The sequence below is a fragment of the Bidens hawaiensis genome, unplaced genomic scaffold (genome assembly GCF_021521415.1).
Source record: "Bidens hawaiensis isolate Kalapana, Puna unplaced genomic scaffold, B.hawaiensis_p1.1 tig00007984_1, whole genome shotgun sequence".
NCBI classification, from domain to species: Eukaryota; Viridiplantae; Streptophyta; class Magnoliopsida; order Asterales; family Asteraceae; genus Bidens; species Bidens hawaiensis.
Genome location: NW_027491558.1, coordinates 586309 through 612212, shown reverse-complemented (window position 1 = coordinate 612212; position 25904 = coordinate 586309). Strand labels below are relative to the sequence as shown.

The window sequence follows — 25904 nt, the reverse complement described above, 5'->3', positions numbered from 1 at the left end:
TGATGGAAACACGACACGGTGCAATAATATGTAGGTGGTACCTGGGAAATAATTCGGTGAGGGAGGAGAGCTTCCGATGAGCCATGTACATGGCCACGGGCATTATGTGCATGTGCATGCAAGTGACCTACCTCCTGCCTCTCTATATCCACATCCTCGGCGGCATGCTCCACCTCCTTGTGAAATCCTTTAAATAGACTAGTAACCATCGTTTCCACAACCATCACAATGACCAACATACATTTTTGCACGATCGACAAACCATATGTATGTTATCCTTTATCTTGTAAAAGATGTCGAGACAACCGAGGCTTGTTCGTCTCTAAATTGACGATCAATACGACTACGAGGAAATCTCTTTGGTCCTTGAGATCCCCATCCATCCTTTATATAGGGTGCGTTTTGAAAAGGGGATCTTGCATTATTCGATCCTAGTTGTACGCATGTTAAACCCTTTTTGATCTCTCCGTTGTGACTTTGGTCTAGTCGACTGCGAGAGCTCGTGGTTGGTCGGGTTAACATCATTTGCTCGTGCAAAACCGCGACTTTACTTTGTGTCAACTTCTTTTCCTACAAGAAGAGATTATCGATGTTAACCAGTTATATAGTTATGCTTCCTTTTGACATATTTATGAAAAATAAAATGTGTTTATGTTAGCTAATAGTGTAATCACATGTTGATGTCGTAGTTTCTCTTCTTCTTTTTCGCGTCTTGACATTTTGTACTCTTCCATCAATGCCAATAAAGGCACCTACACAACCAAACATATATGGAGTAACCAGTGACGGATCCAAAAAATTACAGATGCCATCATGTTTCGTTATGTGAGTGTACAAGGATTAAATTTGGGATAATGACCAAATGACCCTTTTTATCAACATTCCCTTATTAACCCCATCAAACCAAAAACACATAGAACGGTCACTTTCTAAACTGTCTGATCCAACAAATTATAACTGACATCCGACGGATCTATCTGACACTCTCTTGTTTTTTAACCAACCGCGTCTAGACACGTATACACTTAAACAGTCGGCCATAGATCTATTCCCTCAGCTTCATATCTATTATGTCGGACCTCATATCTATTCTCTTGGGCTTTATATCTATTATGTCGGGCCTGACGGATAATATCATCCAAAAATGAAGCCCGGCGGAATAGATACAGAGGCCCGACAGAATAGATATGAAACCCGATTGAATAGATCCATGGCCACCGTTAAGTGTATACGTGTCTAAATGTGGTTGGTTCAAAAACTGAAGAGTGTCAAATGGATCCGTCGGATGTAACTTCTAATTTGTTAGATCCGATAGTTTAGAAAGTGGTCATTTTGGGTATTTTTGATTTGAGGGTTGGTTAAGGAATGTTGTTAAAGGGTCATTTTGATCATTATCCCATTAAATTTACGAGACGAATCAACAAAATTAACCAACATTCTAATAATAAGTCATTAGAATAAGCTATTCAGGTTTCCATATATCATACTAAGATGATTTAAGTGTGAAAATATAGGTTAAAAATATATTTAACTTTCGTAAAATATCTATGCACGTTCTATAATTTTTACCTTGTTGTAAAAGAACACTTTCTTTCTTTCTTCTTCCCAACTCTTTGTCTTGACAATCAACAACTCCACCAAAGAGGGTATTTTGTTGACCATCACACGGGCCCGCTCGGCCCGCTTTAGGTTCTTGTGAGCGCCTCGAGTAACCGAGTACCTATTGTCATCCTAGATAACAAACAAAAAAACATGTCTAAGTTCTTAACTTATAATAATGTTAATAAAAGTAACACAATAACTAGCTAGCTAGCTAGCTAGCTAACCATGTTATACTCTTCTAGCCATCGTTCCTCATCGCGCGCTAACACCCATTTCTCGACCTTCTCCATAATCGCTTTCCTACTCAGTGCTTCATCCCCGGCCTTTGCTATTTCTTCGTCCATGCTGTTTAGAAGACCAGCGTAGTCCATCTCCCCTACCATCGTATTTTAAGGTCGATAGTTAGTACTTTAACTTTTATCTGAGAGTAAATAGACGGGATAATGATCGGCATAGTCCATTTAACTGGTTTATGTTGACAAAATGCCCATTTAATCAACTAATTCATAAAATGCTCACTCTTAACCATCAGGTCCCTAGTTTTTTTTAAACTGTCGGGCACGGCGATATTATTTAGGTGTCCAACGAGATTATTTTGGCTTTTGACGAGATTTATTTTGGCTTTTGACAAGATTTGTTTTGGCTTCCAACGAGTTTTTTTTGACAAGTGGCAAATGCTAGTTGGTTAAAAATCTTGTTGGATGGTGATTAAAAAGTGATCAGGTCAATAAGCTTTATGATCATGAATATTATTATAGGAGTTGATTGGTCAAATGGATATTTTGTTGACAGGTCAAACAGGCATTTAGTTCATTTTCCTAATGTAAAATCTAACCGCGATTTATTGAATTAACAACATGGTCCATCTCCGACAGCGGAGGGGTCTCCATATGCTACTGCCTGCAAATGTTTTCAAGCTCGGTTTGCTTCTTTAAAAGAAGCTCTTTCATTTTGCTAGCTTTTAGTTGGTCTAATTTTTCCACTTCAGCCTCTGCCTGTCGCATTTCAACAAATATGACACGTTAAAGTATTGATAGTTGATAGCATTAATGAAGACAGTTATATGTATACGGTGCTTTACTCGTAGACGCTTTTTAAATCATTAGTTTACAGTAAAAATTTTAAATGATAAAACTTCCTATGATTATTATGCATGCATGTACGTAAGTACAAGTTCTTGAAATTTAAATAAATTTCAAAAAAACTGTTATATTGATTATAGGTGTTATCGGTTCGGTTTTCAGTTTATTAGGTTTGAAATTTGTCTTCCATCGAAACCAAAAATTAAATCGAACCGAAAGTTTATTAGGTTCAACACACACACGTTATACAAACCTGCTCGATCATCTTGACGGCTAGGCACCCAGGAGTGGAGATATTCGTCGTTGAGCTAGAAATGTGCGAAAATAATTGGCGGTCGACGTAAGGCGTGTCCAACAACTCCCATAAGTTTTTCAAAGAGTTCCCAAGATTGTGAAGCTGTGGTAATATTAAATAGTTAACTTCATGGAACATACAACTTGGTATCTAAATATATATATATTTGTTTGACATAATAAAACTTAATGTATGTGACAAAAATTTACCTTTTGAATACGCGAATGCTTTTCGGCTTCTAGGGATTCTAGTGTGCTATCGAGTTTAGCCAAAACCATGTCACTCATGTTCTTAGAGAGCCCTGATAAGTCGTTTAAGCTCGGGTGGACCTTTGTGATGATCATTGATGAATCCATTCCTAATGTAGCAGATAAGCTTTGTGTGACATCTGCCCCGATCCGACCCGACCCAGTTACCCGTTTCTCCGATCCGATCTCTTTCTTTTATGATTTAATATTTATTTATACTTATACTTTACTTTTAATAATAATAATATATTTTCCTTCCCGCCTCTTCCTCTCTTTTCCTTTCCTCCGTCCCGTCCCTCTTCTTCTCTCTTTCCGCCTTCTTTTCCCTCTTGTTGCCATCCCGCCTCTTTCTCTCTCTTGTCGTTGTTCCGCCCTTAAGCCTTGAACCCCTAACTGTCCTTTGTTCCTTCCCGCCTAAGGTTGTCTGCGCAGCTCCACGCGCCAGACTCCTTACAAGGAAGCCTGCGCGAAGACCAGTTGTTCCTGCGATACGCGAGGCGAACTGTTCTCGCAACGCGCTAAGAATTGTAGTTCTTCTCGCAGCGCGCTAAGAATGGTAGTTCTTCCCGCGACGCGCTAAGGATTCTAGTTCTTCCCGCGGCGCGCTGTGGACTTCTCTGTCTGCCTTCGCCCTCGCGCGTGCGCTCGAGCCTTCTCGCGCTAAACCCTTTGAGTTTTCTTCTGTTTAATCTAGCCGTTTACTTTTGTGATGTCTTATCTTCTGTGCTGTTGACCTGACCTATCTTATGTCTGAAAAGTTACTTTCGGCGCAGCATGCGCACCAACCCCATTGGTTGGCAGAAAAAGTGACTGACATTATCTTTTGAGATCTGCTTTTTCCATGCTTGACCAATACCTTTATCTGACCCGCCCATGCTTTTACTGTTACCTGTCAGCTTTTCCTTTGCCCCCTGCAGCTGCCATATCTTTTGATATCTTTTGCTTTTGGAATCTTTTGCTTTTTGAGATCTTTTCCCTTTTTCTAGGGATTGTGTTTCCTAGGGTTTCCCTATAAATAATAATGTTATTTTCCTAACACTATACACACAAAACACTTAAACTCTCATGTTCTCTCTTTCTTCTTGCCGTTGTTCTTCCTCTGCCGTCTCCTCTCTCTTTGCCTTCGTCTTCTATCCTGTTCTGCCCTGCTTTTCCGGTAATATATGTATTATATATAATAATTTGTTTAAGTTACTTATTAATTATGCTAACTTATAGTCAAGACTTAAATCAAATCATTAAAACAATAATCTTTAATTATAGGTTAACTTGTGCTTGTTTAAAGTTGGTTCTTGCTTTATCTTACACCGCATCGTTTATCAAGTGAGTAATCTCGTACCTAATCCCTTTTTATTTTTAATGTTTTGGGATGTTCATGTGTTCATACAAACTTAGAGTCTTAAACTTATTTATGAACTTTAGTCGCGCAGTATCCCATGTGTTGAGGACGTTTACTTGGCTGTTTATTTGTATGTGTGTATCATTAACCGCTTTGTTCGGCCTATTCCGAAGTTTTCATGGATCCATTAGATGAACACGGGAGACCTATCGTTTACGGTTTTCTTTGTTTACACTTGCACAGATGTTTTCTTGTTTTTGTGCTCATTTGGGAGCACGGATTGAACTATGAACTATGATCTATTTAGGCTTGATCACAATCTGATTACACCCTTGTTAAACACCAGACATACACGTGTTGCGCGCAGATTTATTGTTATCTATGTATTGTATTAAACTTGATTTCTCACCAACACGCAAGTGTTTGACGTTTTATTTTAACACATGTTCAGGTTTGCTGTAGCTACATTTGGAGCTTGTGGACACGTAGGACGTTTTTACTTTTGGACCTAGATTAAAATGTATCAAGACAAGTTATTATTGTTCGAATATTTTGTCTTATAATATATTGATTTATGTTGATTTATGTTATCTTGTGTTTACGTTGCGCGTGCGTGAATGAATATATTTATTAAATATTGACACTCAATAGTGTCACGAGTAATGAAACAATATGTGGCGCCCCGATGTATAATCCGCCTTTGGTCGGGGTGTTACAAATTGGTATCAGAGCTCGTTGACTTTAGGATAGGTGGTTAGACGTAACGGCCTAGAATACCTAAGAGTCCCTTCTCGCGCATGAGAGAAATCTCATGTTTGCGCGCTTATTGTTAATTACTCGTTATTTATAAATATGCTTGCGCAGACGCAGCGTATGGTTTTATGTTTTATTTCGCGATATTTCGATTTTTGCTGAATTTCGATTTTTATTGATTTTACTTACATATTCGTTTGTTGGGATTGAAAATCCGAAAAGTCATGGTGATACATGAATAGTTGATTTTCAATTTCCATTTACGATTATGTTCTGAGGTTGGAGACTTGAAAAGTCATGGTGATACATGAATTGTCAACCTCCAATACTCATTTTCTAGTATATTTTATATTGAGGATTGAAAAGTCATGGTGATACATGAATTGTCGATTCTTGATTCGAATTTGTTACCTTTATTAAGTTTGCATCTAGGGTCATTTATTTTACTTTAACTTTTGACAGTAACTGACTCCGTGAAACCAAGCTTTATAAGATTAAACTTTGCGCTAAGATATTAACTAAAAATTAAAACTTTTATAGAATGCCTCCGCTATCTCGCCGTCATCAGAGGAGAGAAGCCTCGCGCAGGCGTAGACAGCAACGTTCCCAGGAAATGGCCGCCGCAATAGCCCAAGCCTTGAGCCAAAACAATACCTCCGGTTATAACATTAAGTCCTTTAACGCGGGTAACCCTCCAAAATTCACAGGGCTTGAAGGAGCCACCGTGATGCTCCAATGGCTCGAAAAGATTGAAAACACTTTCCTCCATACCCAATGCCCTCCTGACAGACGAACCCTATATGCCTCCAGTGTCCTGGAATCTAGAGCGCTTACATGGTGGAATGGAGTAGCTCATGCGCGTGGCGCAGAAGCTGCTTCTAGCATGACATGGGAGGAATTCAAGGAAATTCTGACGCGAGAATTCTGCCCTCCCAACAAAGTTAAGCGCCTGGAAGAGGAATTTTGGAATCTTAAGCAATACAGCGGTGAAGCGCGCGAGTACGCGACGCGCTTCCATGAACTAAGCCTGCTTGTCCCTCACCTTGTTACCCCTTCCCGCCGAGCCATAGAGAAATTCCTTGGGGTCTCCCCATGGAAATTCAAGATTCTGTATGGGCCAGAAACCCAGTTACCCTCTCTGACGCCATCGAATTGGCCGCTGTGCTCAGCGACAACCATGTCAGAGCAGGAACCCTGTTCCTGCGGGGAGCTGAGAAGACCAAACCCACCAAGACTGCCCCTGAACCAACAGAAACCAAACCAGAACCCTCAAACCGTAACAACCTCAAGCGCAGGCGCAAAGCCTATGCGCTTACCAGCCCGCCCATAGTCCAGCAACCCGCCTACCAACCTCCAGTATACGCGCCTAACCCACTGTCAACCTATCCAACACCTCCTATAGTCCACAACTATGCCTTAATCAACCCCGCACTCCCTGCCCCGCCAACTAAGAAACCTTACACAGGAACCCAACCCTTTTGCCCAACCTGTAGACTTCACCACCCAACCCAAACCCCGTGTCGACAATGTAACCGATGTGGCCGCGTTGGTCACTCTGCCGAGTTCTGTAGAGTCCCTTCCGCCAACCCAATCGCGCAAACACCACCAGCCTACCTGCAAAACCCTCAACCAGCATACTCTAATCCACGACCCAGGTCGTGCTTTAACTGCGGTGATCCCAGTCATTTCCGGAACGCGTGCCCGAGACTACAAGTGCAAATCACACAAGCGAATCCGGTGAACCAAATTTCGAACCAAGTGACACGCGGACGAGCTTTTAACATAACCGCGCACCAAGCGCAAGCGAATAATGACGTAGTTAATGGTACATTTTTGCTTAACGGATTTTATGCTTCTGTACTTTTTGATACTGGCGCCGATCGAAGTTTTATTTCTCGCGCGTTTGAGCAGAAGCTTGCGCGACCGCGCAGCGATTTAAAAGAAAATTTTTCAGTTGAATTGGCTAATGGTGAAACTGTTTTAATTAGCTCAGTGATTAAAAATTGCACGCTTAACCTTAACGAAAACGATTTTCTAATCGACCTCATCCCCATGCCTCCTGGAAGCTTTGATGTTATTATTGGTATGGACTGGCTCTCGAAGAATCGCGCCGAAGTTATTTGCGCCAAGAAGTTGATTCGCATTCCTCGAGAAAATGGTGATCTTCATATCTATGGCGAGAAACCCTCCAGTGGTCTTAAACTTATGTCTTGCGCCGAAGCCCGAAGGCTCATGCGGAAAAGGTGTATTGCATTTTTAGCCCATGTGGTTAAACCTGCTGAAGAAAAGAAGCTTCGCGATATCCCTGTTGTGCGTGATTTCCCTGAAGTTTTTCCTGATGATCTTCCTGGTATCCCTCCCGCTCGTGAAGTCGAGTTCCTTATTGATCTTGTCCCTGGTGCTTCCCCCGTAGCCAAATCTCCTTACCGTCTTGCGCCCGCTGAGATGCAAGAATTGGCAAGCCAACTTCAAGAGTTGACCGCTAAAGGATTCATTCGCCCTAGCTCTTCGCCCTGGGGTGCTCCGGTGTTGTTCGTTAAAAAGAAAGATGGTACGTTTCGCATGTGTATCGATTACCGCGAGTTGAACAAACTCACCATTAAGAACCGGTATCCCTTACCGCGTATTGACGACCTCTTTGATCAACTCCAAGGTGCCTCTTGTTTCTCCAAGATTGATCTCCGCTCTGGCTATCACCAGTTGCGCATCTGCGATGAAGATGTTCCGAAGACTGCTTTTCGTACTCGTTATGGCCATTTTGAATTCTTGGTCATGTCCTTCGGTTTAACCAACGCACCCGCCGTTTTCATGGATCTAATGAATCGGGTGTGTAGGCCTTTCTTGGATAAATTCGTGATTGTGTTTATCGATGACGTTCTGATTTATTCTAAGACCAAGGCCGAGCATGAGCAACATCTTCGATTGGTATTGCAAAAGCTTCGAACCGAGCAGCTCTTTGCCAAGCTCTCCAAGTGTGAATTCTGGTCTGATGAAGTACAGTTTCTTGGCCATGTTGTGAACAAGATGGGGATTCATGTCGACCCATCCAAAATTGAAGCAATCAAGAACTGGATTACGCCGACCACTCCTACCGAGATCCGTTCCTTTCTGGGCTTAGCTGGTTATTACCGGCGCTTCATTTCGAACTTCTCGAAGATCGCTTTGCCTTTAACAGCTCTAACGCACAAAGGTAAACCGTATATTTGGGGCTCGCAGCAAGAAGAAGCCTTTCTGACGCTCAAGCGTTTGTTGTGTGAAGCTCCTGTTCTTGCGCTACCTGAGGGTAATGAAGATTTTGTCGTGTATTGCGATGCATCCAACCAAGGTCTCGGTTGTGTTCTTATGCAACGAGGCAAGGTTATCGCTTACGCATCAAGGCAACTCAAGGTTCATGAAAAGAATTATACAACTCACGACCTCGAACTAGGCGCAGTTGTATTCGCCTTGAAGATCTGGAGACACTACCTTTATGGTACCAAGTGTATCCTCTACACTGACCATAAAAGCCTTCAGCATATCTTTGATCAAAAGGAACTCAACATGAGGCAACGCCGATGGAACGAACTCATCAGCGATTACGATTGTGAGATCCGGTATCATCCTGGTAAGGCTAATGTGGTAGCCGATGCGCTCAGCCGTAAACCCTGCCAGCTTAACTGTATTTTGCCGCGCACGCAGCTTCACTTTGCGCCGATTCAGAGCAACCTTGAATCACGCATTCGCGACGCGCAGCGCGCATCCATCAGTAGTGGTAACCTTCGCGCCGAGTTAGCGTGTGGCGCGGAAGCGCACTTTGTCCCTAATCTGAGTGGAATTCTCTGCTATCTCAATCGCATCTGGATTCCCTTTGATGAAAATCTTCGCGCTGATATCCTGAGTGAAGCGCATAAATCTCGGTATTCTATTCATCCCGGCGCTGATAAAATGTACAAAGATTTGCGCATCACTTATTGGTGGCCCGGTATGAAAAAGGATATTGCTGTGTTCGTAGCTAAATGCCTGACTTGTTCTAAGGTAAAAGCTGAACACCAGCGCCCATCTGGTTTGCTCGAACAACCAGAAATTCCTACGTGGAAATGGGAAGGTATAGCGATGGACTTTATTACCAAGTTACCTTTGACAGCAAGCAAACATGATAGCATTTGGGTAATAGTGGATCGTTTGACTAAGTCTGCTCACTTTCTGCCCATTCGTGAAAACTACCGTGTTGAGCAACTCGCGCAGCTTTATGTCAAGGAAATTGTCTGCCGCCATGGTACTCCTTTGAGCATCATATCCGATCGCGATGGCCGTTTTATATCTCGCTTTTGGAAATCTCTCCAATCTGCGCTAGGAACTCGCTTGGACATGAGTACTGCATATCATCCTCAGACTGACGGACAGTCTGAGCGAACTATTCAAACTCTTGAGGATATGCTCCGATCTTGTGTTCTTGATTTTAGAGGTAATTGGGATTCGCACCTGCCTTTGATCGAGTTCTCTTATAATAACAGCTATCATTCCAGTATTGGTATGGCCCCATTTGAAGCGCTTTACGGTCGTAAGTGCCGCTCCCCGATTTGTTGGAGCGAAGTGGGTGAAGCTCAAATCACAGGACCCGAACTTGTTCAAGAGACAACCGATAAAATCGCCAAGATCCGTGATCATCTGCTGACTGCCAGAAGCCGACAGAAGAGTTACGCAGATCGCAGGCGAAAGCCTCTCGAATTTCAAGTTGGTAATCTTGTTCTCCTCAAAGTGTCGCCTTGGAAGGGTGTTGTCCGCTTTGGGAAGAAAGGTAAGCTTGCTCCTCGATATGTTGGACCATTTAAGATTCTCGCGCGTGTGGGAAGAGTTGCCTACAGACTTGACCTGCCGCCCGCGCTCAGTAATGTGCATCCAACGTTCCATGTATCCAATCTCAAGAAGTGTTTAGCTGACGAGAACCTTCACATTCCACTTGATGAAGTTCAAGTTGATGAATCTATGCATTTCGTTGAGAAGCCTGTTGAGATTATGGATCGCGAGGTTAAGCAAACCAAGCGCAGTCGCATCCCTATCGTGAAAGTTCGCTGGGAGTCCAAACGCGGAGCCGAGTTTACATGGGAAAGGGAAGATCAAATGAAGATCAAGTACCCGCACCTGTTCTCTGCGCAACCTACTTCGAGATAAATTTCGGGACGAAATTTCTTGAAGTAGGGGAGACTGTGACATCTGCCCCGATCCGACCCGACCCAGGTACCCGTTTCTCCGATCCGATCTCTTTCTTTTATGATTTAATATTTATTTATACTTATACTTTACTTTTAATAATAATAATATATTTTCCTTCCCGCCTCTTCCTCTCTTTTCCTTTCCTCCGTCCCGTCCCTCTTCTTCTCTCTTTCCGCCTTCTTTTCCCTCTTGTTGCCATCCCGCCTCTTTCTCTCTCTTGTCGTTGTTCCGTCCTTAAGCCTTGAACCCCTAACTGTCCTTTGTTCCTTCCCGCCTAAGGTTGTCTGCGCAGCTCCACGCGCCAGACTCCTTACAAGGAAGCCTGCGCGAAAACCAGTTGTTCCTGCGATACGCGAGGCGAACTGTTCTCGCAACGCGCTAAGAATTGTAGTTCTTCTCGCAGCGCGCTAAGAATGGTAGTTCTTCCCGCGACGCGCTAAGGATTCTAGTTCTTCCCGCGGCGCGCTGTGGACTTCTCTGTCTGCCTTCGCCCTCGCGCGTGCGCTCGAGCCTTCTCGCGCTAAACCCTTTGAGTTTTCTTCTGTTTAATCTAGCCGTTTACTTTTGTGATGTCTTATCTTCTGTGCTGTTGACCTGACCTATCTTATGTCTGAAAAGTTACTTTCGGCGCAGCATGCGCACCAACCCCATTGGTTGGCAGAAAAAGTGACTGACATTATCTTTTGAGATCTGCTTTTTCCATGCTTGACCAATACCTTTATCTGACCCGCCCATGCTTTTACTGTTACCTGTCAGCTTTTCCTTTGCCCCCTGCAGCTGCCATATCTTTTGATATCTTTTGCTTTTGGAATCTTTTGCTTTTTGAGATCTTTTCCCTTTTTCTAGGGATTGTGTTTCCTAGGGTTTCCCTATAAATAATAATGTTATTTTCCTAACACTATACACACAAAACACTTAAACTCTCATGTTCTCTCTTTCTTCTTGCCGTTGTTCTTCCTCTGCCGTCTCCTCTCTCTTTGCCTTCGTCTTCTATCCTGTTCTGCCCTGCTTTTCCGGTAATATATGTATTATATATAATAATTTGTTTAAGTTACTTATTAATTATGCTAACTTATAGTCAAGACTTAAATCAAATCATTAAAACAATAATCTTTAATTATAGGTTAACTTGTGCTTGTTTAAAGTTGGTTCTTGCTTTATCTTACACCGCATCGTTTATCAAGTGAGTAATCTCGTACCTAATCCCTTTTTATTTTTAATGTTTTGGGATGTTCATGTGTTCATACAAACTTAGAGTCTTAAACTTATTTATGAACTTTAGTCGCGCAGTATCCCATGTGTTGAGGACGTTTACTTGGCTGTTTATTTGTATGTGTGTATCATTAACCGCTTTGTTCGGCCTATTCCGAAGTTTTCATGGATCCATTAGATGAACACGGGAGACCTATCGTTTACGGTTTTCTTTGTTTACACTTGCACAGATGTTTTCTTGTTTTTGTGCTCATTTGGGAGCACGGATTGAACTATGAACTATGATCTATTTAGGCTTGATCACAATCTGATTACACCCTTGTTAAACACCAGACATACACGTGTTGCGCGCAGATTTATTGTTATCTATGTATTGTATTAAACTTGATTTCTCACCAACACGCAAGTGTTTGACGTTTTATTTTAACACATGTTCAGGTTTGCTGTAGCTACATTTGGAGCTTGTGGACACGTAGGACGTTTTTACTTTTGGACCTAGATTAAAATGTATCAAGACAAGTTATTATTGTTCGAATATTTTGTCTTATAATATATTGATTTATGTTGATTTATGTTATCTTGTGTTTACGTTGCGCGTGCGTGAATGAATATATTTATTAAATATTGACACTCAATAGTGTCACGAGTAATGAAACAATATGTGGCGCCCCGATGTATAATCCGCCTTTGGTCGGGGTGTTACACTTTGTATCTTGTTTATGTAGTTTTTCACTCTTTCAAGCCTGTCACTCTTTAGTTTCATCACAAACAAATAAGAACTTAAATAGTTACAAGTAAAAAGTAAAACCACATGTTTTTACATACATGAAAACATTCCCAAAAAAGGTATTTATTTACTTATTATGTTATGATATAAAGTTTGAATATTAATCAGTAAAGTTAGAGCTAGGTGTAAACTAATCAATTAAGTTGTGAGCCATTTGAGCAGGGGTGCACGTGGTGCAGTTCGGTGCGGTTTGGGCTAAAACCAAACCGAAAACCAAAACTTTAGTTTTTGGATTTTTGAAACCGTTCGGTTTCAGTTTTTTCGGTTTTCATATTGGTTTCGGTTCTTTTTTTGAATTTTGTCATTTGAGCTTGAAAATTTTAGTTCGAAAATAATGAATTTAGGTATACATAATTTTGTTAATTGTTAACTAATAGACTATTATACATTTGGTCAAAAGTATTTAAGTTACATATTTATTATATTCTTTATAAATTACTTAAAAAAATAAATAACAATCTAGAAATTCGGTTCAGTTCAGTTTTTACAAAAGCATCAAACCAAACCTTCAATTTTTTCGGTTTAGGATCGGTGTTTTATTCTCTTGCACACCCCTAAATTTGAGATCGCTTCATTAAAAATTTAAACAAGCTCGAATCTAAAAATAAGCTTGTTTAATAAGAGTTTGTTGTACCTTGTCACCATGAAGTCTTTGAAGCTCCATTTGATATTCTTCAAGTCTCTTTAATGAAAGATCATTTTCATTTACAACAACACAAGGTAACAATTCGTCGTATTCAGACTGGCCGGCTATTTCTGCTGATATCTTTTGTATTTCTGATTGTATGGCTTCAAACTGTTTCATTCTCTCGGCCCTTTTAGTTTGCAACCTTTGTAGTGCGGGTGTAATAGCCCCGAGTTGCTCTTTAAGTGTTCCAGCCATTTTCTCCGGCTACGATAATTAATTAAACATGATCATCGTTATATTATGTTTGGTTATAATATGTCCAAGTAACATTTGTAAAAAATTGAATTGATAAATTGAACTTACCCTGGTATGAAGCGATCGTTCATCGAGTGACAAAAGCAAATGAGTAAATTGAGCTTCAGAATCTGCCAACTCTTGATGCAACCTTGCGCGTGACATATTCGCATTGTCGACTTTCCTTTTATGAACTTGAAGACACTCGTGCTCGAGATCAACTAAAACCTTTTCTCGTTTGAACTCATCTTCCCCGACTTCATCCCAAATCATCTGTACTCATAAGTCATAAAATGACATTATATAAATGTAAGAATTATGCAATGTGTCAACTATACACACACTGTTTGGCATTTAATCCCACACAGTTTCAAACAGTGGTCCGTATAGAGTTCCTATGGCCGTTTTAATAAAAAAAACTTCAAAGTTTGACCATCTTTGGTCATAACGGCCATCTGGATATTATTCAAACGGCCAACAATAAGTTTCAAAGTATGGCTTTTTGTCAAAAAGGCCATCTGAGTGTTTTGTGGACGGCCGTTTGATGATATGAAATCAAATGAGTGCATGACACATCATATTGCATACTTAAGATGTTAAAGTGCACAAAAAAGAAAAAAAAGCTAGCCTGTAGTTCTTGTAGCAAATAGCCGCAGGATGTCTCGAGCATTGCTGCGGATCGAGCAGCCATGGGTGAGTGAAGAGAACCCATTTGTGGATGGCAATGGAACTAGCTTTGAAGGTTAAATGATGGAAGTATGTGAGTGGGTTTTGCTTATAAAACAATTAAGGCTGCAAATACTATAGAGTTGGTGGTGAGTACATGAAACTTTGGGTTGAAGAATTCATATTGTGCTATCTTATTATTTTTTTATTTTTGAGGTGTAGATAGATATCTTCTTTTGATTAAGATTTTATAAAATAATATGGTTATAACATAGTTTCTTTTTCCTTATTTTCTTTGGTAAACATGAATATTAGGACAAATCTCCGACTGACAAGTGGTTTTACGACATAAGTGAATGAGAGCGTAGGTCCCTAGCTTCAACGTGCTTTCTTCCAACAAGGATACATGTGTGTTGTAAGAGTGAACGATTAACGTGATTCCATCACTTCTATCTATTAAAATTGTGTGGTGTCACAAGTATGAACATTAGCCGGTCTAGTAACCTTTATCCAGTAACTTTTGGACATGTGTTGCAATGCTATTGGATGAAACTGACGGGGTCAATTCAAATGTTGCCTTTATGAGATAGATACGCATATTGCTATTACTTATTAGATGAAAGTGATTAAGCCAACTTAACTTTTACCAATAGTAACAGTAGTTATAAATCATGAAATATTTTCACATATTTTATTAGTTATTACTAGTATGAAGAAACTTATAAAATAATATTAACATATTTGGTTATAACTTATAAAATTCATGGAATGATTATACTGTTGGAAAGTCAAAGTCAAAATAGTGACATCCTATATATAGCCACATAGCAAATGCCTATGCAAGGTATGACATATTCGTTAACTCCAAATTTAGAAAGGGACAGTTCAATACTCTATTTAGGTACATTTCTTAGCAACCTTTTTGTAATAATAATATGTTTTCTAGAGGGTTTAAGTGATTTTACATTCGTTTGTTTTTGCTTATTGTTTTTATGAATTGTCAAAGTTGTTTATTGCTGCTAAGGTTTCCTTTAATGTTTTGAGTTTTTGACTGTAGAAATCTGCTAAAAAGAAGAGCAGTGATTTAAAGTATGATATATTTGGGTGGATAATTCTGGCTGTGGGGATTGTTGCATGGGTAGGGATGGCCAAGTCTAATGTGCATCCGCCACCACCACCGAGATAAGTTACGATGCAAATGTTCACTACATATAAATGGCTAAGATGTGTACCAACTTAGCACTAGCGCATTAATTTGTTTTGAAATGCTCATCCTAAAGTGCACTGCCAGTAAAATTGTTATGTGTATCTGGTAGGTTGCCAAATTTTGACTTTTTTATGTTTTCATTAACTTATTTTACTTTGTGAAAGCTTCATTATACAATTTGCTTGCTACTTGCTACTTTTATCTGTTTTTTTTACTCCCCCCTTCTTTTACGCAAAGCATAGAGGTCAAAGTCGCTGCAGTTGAGCCTAAGAGAGAGAGAGAGAGAGAAGGGGGGGGGGGGGGATTCTAGAAGATAAGTTATTGCGAGAACAAATAGAATAAACGTCAACCGTTTAGCTTTTCTATCAATAGTTAACATCAATAAAAACTTTTACCCATTGCATACTAATGCTTGTTATAAACATTAAAATTAATACGCTCATATATATTTTTTTTCTTTTAAACATTTAAATTTCTACGAGTTTGCTTTGCTTCAGACGACATAGACGCTAGCGCATATAAAGGATATTAAGATGAACAGACATATTTTCGCGCCAAATGATTTGTTGTCTTATGTGTTAAAATATTTTGTTAAAGTTAGCTTAATCAATCTTGTCATTTTGGCACAACAACATAAGATGGCAATAGTTTTTTAGTATAGTTCTTGAATGAGTAAGGCTGAGGGGTGTGGGGCTTCAACGGGGGCGCTAGAGCCCCTCCGCTCGCGCCCCCAGGCGCTAACACCACATCACTGGGGCGCTAACGAGGGCGCTAACGCGAAAAACAATGCAGGCGTGAGCTGGTTAGCGGGAGAAGAGAGAGAGAGGAGCACACCTTTTGAGGTATTTTGGACCGTTGGGAGCCGAAAAAAACAAAAAAAAAATATATTTTCTATATAGGTTTACGGAAAAGAGCCGTTGAGCTCATATTAAATTAAAAAAAAATATTTTCTTAAACTATAAATATATACCTTTATAAAATATACTTCATTTCACAATTATACACCTTTCCTCCTAAAATCCTCTCAAAACTAACACAAAAAAAATATCGTTGTTTGAATATATTTATAAAAAAATAAAAAAAAAAAATTTTCGCTGGAGCCCCTGCTGGAGCCCCTCCACACCAGGGGTCAGGGCTCCAACGGGGGCTCCAACAACCCCCTTATCCAGTTTCTCTCTCTGCCACACGTCATAATATTATTGGTTGGAGCCCCCACTAAAGCCCCCATTAAAGCCCCTCAACCTAAGATGAATTAGTGAATCATAGTTGCATGTAGGTCCCACATGTAAGTTTCTCTTTTTGGAAAGTAAAGTGGCAGCTTCATGGGCAGCATATTGCTATAGCTGGAAAGAAGCATTACTTGGGTTAATTTAATATTATATTCACCATTTAGCTAGCTAGGTTGATAGGTGTGTTAATCCAGAACTGGTGTATTAAGGTTTTGCATTATTTTAATCTAAAGGATCAAAAGTTTTGGGACACATAATCCCACTTACTTTCAAAATAATGGATGTTCCTAGAACTATAATTATATATTAAAACTTTATTAGTCTTTTTTTGGTCAATTTATATATTATTTAATCAGCAGTAAAGATTACATCTTTCTACATATCTCCTTTTAAGTTGATCCATCTATTTCTATAATCTATATCATCATTATGATCATTCGCTTTAATTAAGTGGTTCACTAATTAATTTGATATTTAGTGGGTCTTCTCTTTTGCTCTTTGTTTCATTTTTTATTATTAAAGTTTTTAATTTGTGGGTGAGTTAATTTAATTATGCGGATGCAAGAGGACCACGAGGGCTAGATTTGATTTTAATCATTTTATATATATTTTTAGTTGGGTGGTTTTTTGAGTAAGGCAACTAAGGACTACAATGGATTTGCATAATGGATGCTAATCATAATTATAAAAGGTGAATGGCGATTCTTGGTTTCTTCGAATATAAAAATCTTGGCGAATATAATAATCATGACGGATATGAAAACGAATCAAGAGATTGTGTTTGCTCGTTTACCTTTAATCAAACAAATGAAAGAACATAAATAGTTGTATAAATGGATATTATTGTTTGTGTTTGTTCGTTGGTTAATGTTCTAAATGGATAGAAATGAACAAAAATGAACGAAGTAAGTAAATGACGAAGATGGTTACACAAAGGCCTTGAGTCTAAATTTAATTGGATTAATGTTAGATGAGCCAACAAGCAAATACGTTATAACTACAAATAAATTTAAATAAATAAATAAGCAAACACAAAACTAACTAGCTTAATTTAGATGAACAAATTATTTTTGTTTCATGTTCATTTGCTCAAGGGAAAAAATTATTTGTATATCTAACTTTTTATTTGTTAATGTTTATTAATTATTAAATAATAAATAAACATTTTAGGTTTTAATAATGTGACTACTTGGGATTGGCTCTTTTGTGTAGTTAGTTGTAAGTTGAAACACCAATGGGTTTGTATGTTATGATCTGATTCTGAGATTAGCATTTAAATTTGTGATAATGGAGTTTACTTTATTTGGATGTATAAGTGCAATCACTTATGCAATTCTTATGTTTTTCTTGTTAAAGGAACGATTCATGTTATTTCGTGACTTCGTTTAGTCATAAGACGTTTTGGTCCAGTTGATAGATAAAATGATATTGGATTGGATTGCCTTGAATGACGAAACTAGTGTTGTTAGGTCTAGTTCTTGATCCTTACTCCAAAATAGGCAAATCTATACTTCTAGTCACATTATATACACCTTAATTTGACGTGTGAAAATTGAATCTTAATAATTCAAACTATCACCTACAAACCGATTATTAAAATTCAATTTTTCTTTCTTATGTTACATCTTTTGTGAATTAACATTGCCAATATGTAATTTAAGAATTTTGGTTTTAAACCGTTTAATTAAAACACTTTTTATTACTACTACCTATAGAAAATAGTAAGATGTATGTTTAAATATAAACAAACTAGCTTTTATCCCCCGTATTACGGAGGTTGTTTTACATGATTCATTTAAAATATTTATATATTTTTTTAGATTTTAGTTTTATTTATTGTAAGAAAGTTAACAATATACTTACAGTAATGAAAGAGTTTTCAAAAATAAATGAGATTTTATAAACCGGTTTAAAAGCTATATGGGTTTGGTAAGACCTGTGACCCGCTTAATTATTTATAATATCTTCTTAATTATAAATAATATTTTTAAAAAAAAAATCAGATATTAATTTTTAGTATACCCCTATTTTATAGGATTTAATATCAAATATTTGGTGAGATTAATTTTTAATTTAATGAGATGTCATACCCATGAATTAGGGTTAAATGCGTGAGAAACCTCCATTTACAAATAAAGCAATCCGAGACTGAGAAGAGGTGGGGAGTAACAAAAAGCTTTTAAAAGTTTCGTTTATATATTATATATAAGATATATTTGATAAGGAAAAATTGGATCAAGTGAAACCAAATTGGTCTGGGCCTGAACCATTCAGATGAGGGTTGGACTCTCTTTTCGTTTGGTGGTCCATGACTTTAGTTAAACATAATAAAAATGGCTTTTTACGAAAATTTAGGCTTTCGATAAATAATATGTTCCAAAATATACCACTATATGCTAACTCCAAATTTGAATGTAGTCACAATCATGGGATTAGAGGTATTCACTAACCAAGTGGGAAAAAGTAGAACTATTTTTTTTTAATTTAAAAATGTAAGAAAAATACAGAGAATAATAATCATTACTAATTTTCAAGTTACGTATATAGTTGCAGTGTTATGATCCAATACAAATAGATATGATATGTTAAGCATAAAAATAAATTGAGTAATTATGTTAATACTACAATAATCGATATTACTACACCATTTTTGAACTAAAATAATTATTATTACTATATTTTTTTTGGTGTTTAATTATGTAACTTCAGAACTTTAGAGAATTAATAATTACTCTAGTTTTTATACGCTTAATGTATTAATTTTATTTGTATCGGATCTTATCCCAAAACAACAAACAAGATGACAACTAAATATGATTAATTTAACCCATAGTTTCTTCATAAAGAAATACAAATAAAAAAAATTTGTAAAGGCCACTAATTTGTTGTAGTGTAGTGGAACAAATTAGAGTTCATTAACAAAAGTATTAATTAATTGCTACAATATATAAATTGTTATTGCATAAATGATTTATTAAAAGTCAATCTTATGTTGTATACTTTTCACAAAGTTCACTTGTAAAAGAAAGAACACTTTCGAGCCAATTTAATTCTTTACTATCATGATATATCACAGCTTCTATAAAGAAAAGAAGGAAACGAGATACTTTAATTAAACATCACGACTATTTAGATATAATTATACTAATTTGTATAGTAAACTAGCTAATAATGAAATTAGAAGCACTACATGCTTTAAACAAATTATAATGAACATTAATAAGCAAAATGTTAGATCCATAATAAGACCCGTTATTAACTACACACCCCAAACACTACGGGGAGCAAATTGGATACTTGTTTAGATATGATAAGACATGTTTAGTAAAAATGTACATTATGTAATTTTAGGAGGCTATGGTTTATCATTTCTCATTCTTGATACATAAAACATATAACAGTCAGTCTATCACGCTCAAATCATCAATCCAAGTGTTAAATGAATCTTTCATGTTTAATGCCCGCGTTAATCGCATCATCTCTAGCCTGTAAAACATGTTAGAATACGATGTGCCAACCCTACCGAAAAACAAATACATATGTATTTTTCTAACACTCTCATATTTTTATGTGGTTGTCATGAATATTCTTCAGTAATCATAATCATTTTTTTGTTTTGAACATATTAAATGAAAGTGGTTCAATTTATTATATGAAAGTTCTTATAAAATAAGGGTTACTTATTTTATAAACAAATAGTCTTAGATTCATTTAAACTGTTGAATCCAAATTATTGAGACGATGGTACGTTTGAATAATTATTATTTTATTGAACAAATCATTGCAAATGATGATACAACACCATATACTAACTAGAATGAATCTAGCCATCTAGACCTAATTCAAACATTAGAAGGATAGATGATAAATGAAAAGAAGAATTAAAAAGGGAAAGTAACTTCAAATACACATGACTAGTTAACTATGGTTAGGTTAACAAACCATATCAAGAACCAAGCTTTTTCCATGCACTATATATACAAACCACCTCACATGCAATGTTTCTCACTACACATCATATCTAGATTAAGCACTAATTGCATAAGTCTCATCTAAGATAATGAAAATCCTTGTAAAGGCAAGCTTCTTTCTTCTAGTCCTATGCTTAGTGGTAGCCTTTCACAATCTCTCACTCCCACATCTCTTTGTTATTTCTCTTGTGTCTCTCATCCCACTTCTCTTTAACATATGGCTAGTCCCCGGTGGGTTCGCATGGAGAAATCCAAATTCAAACCCCACTAAGATACCTGGTCCGGTTGGTTGGCCTTTCCTAGGTATCTTACCTAAAATGGGTCCTCATGCTCATCGAAAGCTTGCATCTATAGCTAGCTCGATAGGAGCTACTCGTCTTATGGCTTTTAGCCTTGGCTCGACTCGTGTGGTTATTACAAGTGACCCTGAGACTGCTAAGGAAATCTTGTGTGGTAGTGCCTTTTCTGACCGTCCTATAAAGGAATCAGCCAGTTTGTTGATGTTTGAGCGAGCCATTGGGTTTGCACCTTCGGGGATGTATTGGAGACATCTAAGGAGGATTGCTGCAAACCATATGTTCTCTCCCAAAAGGGTGTCGAGTCTCGAATGTCTTCGACACCGTGTGTGCAATCAAATGATGGAAAAGGTGTCAAAGGAGATGAGTGTGAGAGGGGTTGTGGAGTTAAAAGGTATATTGCAAAAGGGTTCATTGAGAAATGTTATAGAGAGTGTGTTTGGCGGTGGACTAGGGTTAGAGATGGAAGAAGAATTAGGGTTTATGGTGAAAGAAGGATATGAGTTAATAAGTGAATTTCATTGGGGAGGTTATTTTCCAATTAGGGATTTGGACTTTACTGGACTCAAGAGGAGATGCCATAAATTAACCTTGAAAGTCAAGAGACTTGTAGGCCAAGTTATTGAAGAAAGAAGAAGAGGTGGTGAAGGTATAAACAATGGCCAAAATGACTTTCTTAGTGTGTTGTTGTCTTTGCCTAAAGAGGATCAACTCACCCATGCTGATATGGTAGCCGTCCTTTGGGTTAGTGTCTCTCTCTCTCTCTTATATATATATATATAATATTTCTTTCATTTTCTCTATTTTCTTAGTTCTATCTCTAGTTATATATGTATACCTATATCCACACATATTTATGTCATTCTCTCTCTCTCTCTCTCTCTCTAAGCCATATTTTCCTCTCATATGCATAACATGAAGCAACTACCCCTAATTATCTCTATGAACATGCAAAGGTTACATCTAACTTAACACTAGCTACTCATATATACATAGTTAAACTTAATGAATAATTTTTTATTGATAAAGCGTGAATATAAACTTACTTCAATTCGATCATAGTGTATTATGCATGATTAAGACCTGATGTTATAACGTGAAACTTGTGCATCATCCGCATATAAACTCGCTAATATTAATAACCCGGTAATATTTCTTATATAACAAAATCAAGTATGCTAGTTCTTGACTTAGTTTTACAATTAACTCAGCTTTTATTGAAACAAAAGTAGATAGAATTATCATTCTATGCAATACGTAAGTTTGCCAAAAGTGGGAATATTTTATGAAAATTTAATTGTGAAATTGACCATCTAATTAACTAATATAAAATCTTATCTTTCTAAGATAAAAATTGAGGTTTGGATACCTATTGAATTGAAAGATGGGAGTTAATCCATTGTTTAATGATGAAGATATTTTTGAGTAGGTGGTTGTTGTCCCAAAATCATTTATTTAGTATCTCTCATGGATAATTTGACATCACTTTCCAAAACAGGATGTTAGATATGAACCACTTTTTATGTAGAATGTTGGAAATAATTTAAAAGTTTTCTATCTTTTGGTCAAAAGTTAAAGGTTGGTAGAATTGATAACCTTTTGAGGTTTATGGAAGGAACTTTGACTACGTACACTGGTACTAGCTACCTCAATAGTACTAAGGTTTATTATCCTTGGTTTGACACATTACTAGCTTTAGTTAAGTATAGATAACTTGATAAAGACATGATAAATTGACTACATACTCAAGTTTATGGAATATCTTAATTCAAAATAGAATAATATAAATTTCATAAAACATAGTATACATGATAAGCTAATACCAGGGTGACCCATGTCAGGATGACATATATTAATGAACTTAAATGTTTGTATAATAAGTAATAACATCATCCTAAACATGAGCATATTCAATACCGTATAACTTATCTATCTTTTTTTGGGTTGTAGTTAAATTGTATATAGGTTGAACTTACAAATTATAAAGTTTTATTATTTTGATTGTAGTTTTAACAGGTTGATGATACTAGCAACTACGTTACAATATAACCCGAGCACAACAACTTTAATTGAACAAATTACACATGTCAACTCGTACTGTTTATGAAATTAATTAGACAGGATAAATGAAAACCTCAATAACTTCTTGTTAATTCATATCGTGTTAGAAATTGCCATTCATACCTATTGGTGATTTAAAAGTCGGTTATACTATTATTCTTGAACTATTGTTCTCTTTCTACAATGTAAAGAATCAGAGAATATACATGCAATCATGCTTACCCAACTTTACATGTAATGTTCATAATGCATGATGTCATAAACTTTAGTGAAATAAATTATGAGTTAAATAACATTTTTTAAACTTTTATCGATATGTATAGGAGATGATATTTCGAGGAACGGATACAGTTGCGATTCTTCTCGAATGGATCATGGCAAGAATGGTTTTGCACCAAGACATTCAAGCAAAGGCTCAGGATGAAATTGAGAAGCTTGTAGGCCAACATAGGCATGTTCAAGACTCAGACATCCCAAATCTTGTTTATGTTCAAGCCATAGTCAAAGAAGTCCTTAGGTTGCATCCTCCGGGGCCATTGCTTTCATGGGCTCGCCTATCAACTCACGATGTTCAACTAGGCAAGTTCTTTGTCCCGGCTGGTACCACGGCTATGGTTAATATGTGGGCTATCACACATGATCCATCCATATGGAAAAATCCATGGGACTTCAATCCCGAAAGGTTCATACACGAAGAATTTCCAGTTATGGGTTCAGACCTAAGGCTAGCACCATTTGGTTCTGGCCGTAGGGTTTGCCCGGGGAAGTCACTTGGGTTAGCCACCGTCAACTTATGGCTTGCAAGACTTCTCCAACAATACAAGTGGCTTCCATCTACAAAGGTTGACCTCTCAGAGTGCCTTAAGCTTTCTCTTGAGTTAAAAAGGCCATTGACATGTCTTGCCGTTGTGAGATGAACATGCTTTATCTATCTGTCCATCCATCTAGCTATGTCTTTACATGCTATATATTATACTATTGCAAGGAAACGAATTCCTTAAGTAGTAAATAAGCTGCATATTATGTGAATTGTGGCCATTGTTTAGCTTGATTCCACTCTTTCTTAATAGGAGGTGCACCCCCATAACTAAACTAGTATTATACAGTTAAACAATAAGTTTGTTCCAAATTAGAATATTTTGGATTAGTGTATCAAATTATATATATCTACCTTCAATGTTCATCTGTAATATATTATAAGCTTTTGGATATATAGTTCATTGTTATAATGTTATGGATTGTATTGTAAACTATTTAATTATCACTTAACCTAAAGTTTAGTGTCTAGTCATTTCATCAATCCTTTGAATAAATCAATGCATCCATATAAGAAAAACAATATCCTTCTTGAAATAAACCAACCATTTTTTTTGGGTGAAAGAATAATAATAAAGATAATAAATTCTTCATTTATTTCCCGAACATCCATTTTCATGTTCATGAAGATCGAAAGTAATCCAAATAATAAAGTTATGATATTGCAAACTGGATAACAAGTGTTTTAGCTCCATCCAAAATCATAAAAACAAATACCCATGCCGATACACATGCTATTCGGTCGATACGGTTCGTTACAGTATAGGTAAATGATTTCGTTTTCAATATATATAATTTATATCCTAATGTTGAGAAAAAAAAATTAAACACAACTGCATATTTAGTTTTTATTTTCTTTTAAGTTAATGAAAAAAAGTTATTACTGAAAAATGAAATCAAATAAATGAATATTGTCAAAAAATAAATAAAAAAAATGAGTTTCGTGACCAATAAATAAAGATGTTACAATTCATGCGTTGGTGTTTTGTTTTTATAACGTGATTTAACTCATTTAAGTACTTTACGACTTTAAGCGAACAAAAAAAGATACGTAACTTTAGTGTCATACATGTCATGGCTATAGTGGTAATAAATCGCTAGCATATAATCATAGAGATGTAATACACTAAAATTAATACCAGATGGGCCAAGTTATCATATATAATCTCCTAAATCAATAGTACAAGGGCATAATAGATCGCAAAATATAACACAATGCTGGGTTAAATATAGCATAATGTTGAGTAATATAATACAATGTTGAGAAAAAAAGACACATGTCAATGAAAAAAAGACATAATGACGAAAATAAATAAAAACACAATGATAAATAAAAAAAATAATGATGTGAATAAACATTCTATCTATAAGCTAGACATTGAAAAGTGAAAACCTAAAATCTAATATCATAGAGTTTGACGAAACAATTCTAATGCCGCTAGTTTGAGTTCGTCCGTTTAATACCCTTCCTACGGTTCTAATGTCAAAGATTTATTAAGTGAGCTTACTTTAAGGCTTGAGTTCGGCCTCGGACTCGTTTATACTCGGCTTGACTAAGCTTTTATACGAGCTGATCTCAAGTAGTTCGCGAGCGCTCAGCTCGTTTGCACCCTATATGAAATGTATATAAATCTTTTGACCACCACAAAGTTGTAGACATGTTTTTTTGTCCTATCTTACATATATCTAATCTATGTCCATATCCATAATGCAAAGGAAGATAAATTAGGTGTATTGATTGATTGTGCGATTATATATGTCTTTGTCCTTAATTTATTATTTTATGGATGGATTAATGTTGTCACTAGTGAAATCTCCATTTATTTGTAGCTTATTAATATGATCCAAGTCACTCTTCTTGATAATGGCATATATAATGTATTTGTAATGATGATGCAACATGACATTTATATATAATGGTGGATGGGAATATTTTCTTGTTTCATGAATTGAAAATGGACATATGGATAACATGTGTCGTAAGGTTTATTATTGTAGCCTAGTTTTTGTAATGGGCTAGTGATTGATCACGCGTAACTCTCTTTAAAGATTTGATTCTAGTTAGATATTTCACGATTTGCACTTTATTTTCATCCCTTGAACACAAATAAAATTATGTAGCGCGAGCATGATTCGTGTAGCATGTTCATATCAAAATGGGCCAAACAGGTTGACGCATGTGGGTTGATAAACCAGAACACAAGAAGATTTTTATTTGTGTTATT

General features: G+C 36.9%; 1 protein-coding gene and 1 pseudogene across 2 annotated transcripts; one reads left to right on the top strand and one right to left on the bottom strand.

The window, feature by feature from the left end:
• Window positions 1-279: 279 nt before the first annotated feature.
• LOC143636510 (65-kDa microtubule-associated protein 8-like) lies at window positions 280-14462 on the bottom strand (annotated as a pseudogene). Its single transcript, XR_013154252.1, has 11 exons — window positions 14062-14462; window positions 13503-13706; window positions 13146-13403; window positions 12430-12475; window positions 3189-3367; window positions 2938-3081; window positions 2438-2597; window positions 1827-1978; window positions 1570-1731; window positions 675-752; window positions 280-570 (listed from the first exon to the last, which is right to left on the bottom strand). The product of XR_013154252.1 is annotated as a 65-kDa microtubule-associated protein 8-like (transcript).
• A 6104-nt stretch (window positions 14463-20566) lies between these two features.
• Window positions 20567-23798, top strand: LOC143636530 (cytochrome P450 78A4-like). The gene is made up of 2 exons (XM_077104103.1): window positions 20567-21546; window positions 23187-23798. Exons 1-2 carry the CDS (start codon window positions 20596-20598, stop codon window positions 23778-23780), a joined length of 1545 nt encoding a protein of 514 aa, XP_076960218.1. The 5' UTR covers window positions 20567-20595; the 3' UTR covers window positions 23781-23798.
• Window positions 23799-25904: the final 2106 nt, after the last annotated feature.